This window comes from Schistocerca piceifrons, chromosome 8 (assembly GCF_021461385.2).
Source record: "Schistocerca piceifrons isolate TAMUIC-IGC-003096 chromosome 8, iqSchPice1.1, whole genome shotgun sequence".
NCBI lineage: Eukaryota > Metazoa > Arthropoda > Insecta > Orthoptera > Acrididae > Schistocerca > Schistocerca piceifrons.
Window position 1 is genome coordinate 345,126,842 of NC_060145.1, and position 6,000 is coordinate 345,132,841.

Here is a 6,000-nt window from a genome sequence, read left to right on the forward strand (position 1 = left end):
TTTATCACGCTACTACTTCATCAAACAGCTTCTCAACTGGCATCACGAGGAGAAAAAAATGACTCTAAGCACTATGGGACTTAACATTGGCGGTCATCAGTCCCCTAGAACTTAGAACTAATTAAACCGAACTATGGGACTTAACATCTGTGGTCATCAGTCCCCTAGAACTCAGAACTACTTAAACCTAACTAACGTAAGGACATCGTACACATCCATGCCCGAGGCAGGATTCGAACCTGCGACCGTAGCGGTCGCGCGGTTCCGGACTGAAGCGCCTAGAACCGCTCGGCCACTCCGACCGACCGCGAGGGACAGTGCATCCCGGTAGGTTAACAGCGCATGATGGTCAACCACACAAATGCGAACCACACCCAACAGTGCTTAAATTCGATGCTCTGACGGGAACAGGTATCTCTACCGTTCCACAGCCTTGAAAGTTTATCAATAAAAATATTCGTAATACTTAACTAAAGTCTGAAGATGAACCAAGGAAAAATTATTAACGGTATACTATAAACTTTGGCCTCTTCCTGAATCCATTGAACAGTAACTAACTAAACTGGTAGTATGACCAGTCTGGCTCTGTTGGCGGTGACAGTGGATACGGCCTGGCGCCGTATTTTGATACACGCGCACTGCAACTCTCGGCAGATGCTACGATACTGTGCGGCTCTGGAGACACGGTTGGTTGGCTGGTTGGTTACTTAGCTACGGGTTTCATAGATCATTTGAATGATTCTTTTATCGAATTGACGTGAAACTAGTCAATTTACAGGATATCTGTACAAGATTACTGTTTACATTTTTTTTAATGGCTACCAGTTTTTAAGTAAAAATTCGTCAGTAGAATAGAAGGAGATGTCAAGGACAATGATTTTAAGTTTTTTTTTTTTTAACTTGCTTTGCGACCTGTTCGATATCGTATGTTATTGGACAAAAGATCAAAATTTTTTGTTGCTGCATATTAAACGCCTTCCGAAGCCACAAGCCACTTTAACAATGGGTAGTAAAGGTCATTTTTCGCTTTAATGTTGTAGGTATGGACATCACATTCTTCTCAAATTGTAATGGATTACATACGGCGAATTTCATTAGCGCATATGCACTGTCTGATCAAAAGTATCCGGCCACCTGGTTGAAAATGACGTACAAGTTCGTGGCGCCCTCCATCGATAATACTGGAATTCAATATGGTGTTGGCCCACCCTTAACCTTGATGACAGCTTCTACTCTCTCAGGCATACGTTCAGTCAGGTGCTGGAAGGTTTCTTGCGTAATGGCAGTCCTTTCTTCACGGAGTGCTGCACTGAGGAAAGGTATCGATATCGGTCGATGAGACCTGACATGAAGTCGACGTTCCAAAACATCACAAAGGTGTGCTATAGGATTCAGGTCAGGACTCTGTGCAGGCCAGTCCATTACAGGGATGTTATTGTCGTGTAACCACTCCGCCACAGGCCGTGCATTATCAACAGGTGCTCGATCGTGCTGAAAGACGCAATCTCCAGCGCCGAATTGTTCTTCAACAGTGGGAAACAAGAAGGTGCTTAAAAGATCAACGTAGGCCTGTGCTGTGATAGTGCCACGCAAACTAACAAGGGGGCGCAAGCCCCCTCCATGAAAAACACGACCATACCATTACGCCACCGCCTCCAAAATTTACTGTTGGCACTACACACGCTGCCAGATGACGTTCACCGGGCGTTCGCCATAGCCACACTCTGCCATCGGATCGCCACATTGTGTACCGTGATCCATCACTGCTCACAACGTTTTTCCACTGTTCAATCGTCCAATGTTTACACTTCTTACACCAAGCGAGGCGTCGTTTGACATTTACCGGAGTGATGTGTGGCTTATGATCAGCCGCTCGACCATGAAATTCGAGTTTTCTCACCTCCCGCCTGACTGTCATAGTACCTGAGGTGGATCCTAATGCAATTTTTAATTCCTGTGTGATGGTCTGCATAGATGTCTGCCTATTACACATTACGACCCTCTTTAAATATCGGCGGTATCTGTCAGTCAACAGACGAGGTGCGACGAGGTGCTGTCCACCCTGATAGCTGAGTGGTCAGCCTGAGGGATTGCCGTCCTACGGGCCCGGGTTCGATTCCCGGCTGCGTCGGTGATTTTCTCCGTTCAGGGACTGGATATTGTGCTGTCTGCATCATCATTTCATCCCCATCCGGTGCGCAGGTCGCCCAATGTAGCGTCGAATGTAATAAGAGCTGCACCAAGGCGGCCGGACCTGGCTCGCAAGGGGCCTCCCGGCCACTGGCCAATGACGCCAAACGCTCATTTCCAACAGGCGACGTCGTCCTGTACGCTTTTGTGCTGTACGTGTCCCTTCACGTTTCCACTTCACTATCACATCGGAAACAATGGATCTAGGAATGTTTAGGAATGTGGAAATCTCGCATACAGGCGTATGACACAAGTGACACCCAATCACCTGACCACGTTGAAGTCCATGCGTTGCGTGGAGCGCCACATTCGGATCTCTCACGATGTCTAATGACTACTGAGGTCGCTGACATGGAGTACCTAGCAATAGGTGGCAGCACAATGCACCTAATATGAAAAACGTATGTTTTGGGGGTGTCCGGATACTTTTGATCACATAGTGTATGTGCATACCTACGGCGCACTTACTATGCCTAACTCCTTGAAAAGATACCTACACAACGTCTATGGGTGAACACCTCACTTTATTCTTACTGCTCACTTTTCTGCAATCAATACTTTCTTCCTGGGTAATGACGTACCCCAACAAAGTTACTGAATAATACATTATTGAGTGGAAATTTGCAGTATACATGAAGAGGTTGATTCATGTGTTTCCAAGATTAGTAGTTATACGAACAGCAAAAATATCTGGATTTAATTGTTTGAGAAGCTCAGTAATACTCTTTCTCCATTTCAAGCTTTCGTCAGTATGTACACACAAAACTTTGGAGCGCCACCGCAGTTGTAACCTCGAAGTCTTATCACAGCCTTGTTTTCACAGGCAGCAGCAAGAGCAAGACGGAGACGCGCAGCCGCAGCTTGACCTCGCAGCGCACCACCTCCTTCAAGCTGACGGAGCAGCAGATCCTGCAGCTGACTCAGCAGGCCTTGCCTCAGCAACTGGACACTCAGCAGCCACCAGAACAGCAGCCGCAGCAGCCCAACGGCCACGCCACCAGCCCCCCAGACACCACTCCAATTTGAGGCTACACCTCAGATGGGCGTTTTGTGTGCTTCACAGCTGCTCACCTCCGTGATGTTGCTTATGATGCCTTCCAGGCCGAATGATCAGGTGTATCCCTGCATCAAAACTTCAGTACCAGCGAACAACAGCTGCATCTTGCAGCTGCCTTTGTGCCACTATCTCTGTTGGGCATCCTCCTGGTCACTTGCATGCCTGCCATTGCGGCCTAGGTTCGTGCTGTAGCTGACACTGCCCACCAGGCTGAAGAAACCAATCAGACGCCATTCCATCTTACCACTGGCGACGTTGACGCAGCAACATCAGCGTGAAGAGAAGTTGACACGCGTGTGTTCCTCACTAACTGTAATGACCACATGGCAACAACACTGAAGACCGTGGAGCTCAGTATTCTTGCGTGTGTAGCATTTCGGTCCTGATTGGATTTGTGGTGTTGATAGTATTCTGGCTGTTTCGTTGACTTTTTCAGAGTGACGAGGCGGCAACTTCTTTTATAAAACCAGCTCCGTGATAACCTTGACTAGCGCGTCCTTGTCCTAACACCTTCTGACGAACAACTGGCTTTATTCGTGCTCAGTGTTGTAGTTAAATACCAATTATATTCTGTGAACGACAGGCTTTTAACCACGCCTGTCAGTGATTTTGTCCCTCATACACTCTAATGGGAAAGACTAATTCAAGCTGTATGGGATATTAGCTGTCGCTGTATGACCTGTGGGAACATTTTTTGAAGTGCAGCTGGATGTGGAAAGTGTTTTCTTACATTAATAAGGAAATGACAACATATTAACTCCTTATAAAACGGTTGGTTGTTCTCAGGTGTGAGACGCTGTTTTAAAAGATAGGGGGAGTATCTACTGAGGTTTTGATAAGTAACTGAAGCAACTAGTCACCTTTCTTATTAAATACAAACGTTGTAACGACAGAGTAATCTTTTGGCACGAGCCAGTGGAGTACACTTCCATATCTCAGAGAACAATTTAGAATACATGACCGTTTCTGAATCTGTAACTACCGGCGAAGTTGCCACGAAAACAATGAAGAACAATGAAAACTTCAAAATAAGTGATGTACCTAGTGGAAAGTGACGATTATGACATTTCAGACGTGAAAGAAAGTTCAGAATCGACCAGCATGCATTTTGAAAGATTGGGTTTCAGCGTTTCCGCACTGCTATGAGAAATGTCAATCACGCTTTGATGATAACAATTGTATCTGAGGGTGTTTCAAAACATACAGCTTTGATATTTAAAGCTAAATTTCACGACTGGTGAAAAGCTGTAAGCAACTGGCTACCCAAAAAAGAAAACGTGGAATTTTGACACTGAGGAAATGGATGTTTGTAGACTCCACGCTGATCAGTTTATTTCACGCTGAACATCCTGTTGACACCGCACTGTTCAAGGGATTCTTTCGCTGAAAAACTTCCTCGTATACGTAATTGGTCAGACAGGAAGACACACGCAGAATGGTAAGAAGTCATTGTTCCTAGTGTCTTGGTTCCCAGCATCCTTTACACGGAACGTTTCGGAGCAATGGAACTATTTATTTCAGAGAACCTCCAGTGAACCAGTAATAGGTCCATATCTCAGTGAATTACGTGAACCATGCAAAGTTGGGAATATGGTATTATTCATACGTTGCCTCAACTAAAACATACATGTGTAATGAGATATTGAAGACATAGCGTATTATTATAAAGGCATCGCTCAATACGTTCCAATATGTATATGAATTAACTTTTTGCCTTTGGGTATCGCAAATGCCAATTTATTTGATATAAATGACATGATCTGTGCCTGAATGGCATGAGACCCGCCAGTTATATTTCGCAGAATGGGACGGAATGTCGTAGGACAATTTTGAATACAAGACCGTTTGTGAATTTGCAACTATCGGAGAAGTTACCACGGAAAAAAATCAAGAACGATGAACAGTACAAGTTAAGTGATGAAAAGGAGAATCTATGGGGGACAGACTGTCAACGACAGCTAATGCATGTGGCAATTTATGTTTCCCGAAGTAGTTTATTGATAGTGAATAAAAACTTATACACGCAAGTGCACTGCAGTGATCGTACTGTCATATTGAACCCATTACTTGCAAAGGCCAGTTAAAACAATGACACGAGACAGGTGTTCTTACTGATATCACCTGCATGTTTTTGAGTTATTTTACGTTACGACCATCGAACAATGATACAACTAAGTTACAAATAAATGTGGAGAGGTTTTAATCTTCTTGGAAAGACATTTTTGGTAGTGCACATAATATTGGGTTGCTGGGACAACCTTAAAAAACAATTGAGGTAATAATAAATTACGATGGACTTCGTACAGAAGTGATTTTTGCACTCAGCTCTTCGTCTTACACTAGTCATTTGGACAACTGATGTCTAAAAAATAAATGTTTATTTCTCCATTTAAGAACTACACAGTTCTGATAGCTGTTTTTGAAATATTAGAGTCTCTTGAGGATTGTTGTACCTTACCACAATAAAGATATTCAACCTTTGTTGCACATGTTTAATCTTTTTTATCTATTTTAAGTATTAGAACGATTCTACTCCCAGCAGCCTCTTACATAAGACAACTACACAAAGCAGTAAAATTCAGCAACACACAACCGCTCTCTGGAAACAGAATCTGTCAGCGCAGTTCCTTCACTAGTATAAATACAGTAGCGTGACAGCAGCTTCAACAGAAAACAGCAGTGTTTCTAAATAAACGTAGCCTCGCTTCCTTTCGTTGAGATAATTCTCGTCCTGAATGGAAAACTAGAAACTA

The 6,000-nt window shown here is 44.0% G+C and overlaps 1 protein-coding gene across 2 annotated transcripts in view; it reads left to right on the top strand.

Moving 5' to 3' along the window:
• Positions 1-5,743, top strand: part of LOC124711255 (probable G-protein coupled receptor Mth-like 1) — a 369,949-nt gene extending 364,206 nt beyond the window's left edge. For both annotated transcript variants that reach the window (XM_047241226.1, XM_047241227.1), the window contains exon 10: positions 3,014-5,743. In XM_047241226.1, coding sequence (XP_047097182.1) covers positions 3,014-3,216 — 203 coding nt within the window. In that variant the 3' untranslated portion in view covers positions 3,217-5,743. The remainder of the gene's footprint in view (positions 1-3,013) is intronic.
• The last annotated feature ends 257 nt before the right edge of the window (positions 5,744-6,000 follow it).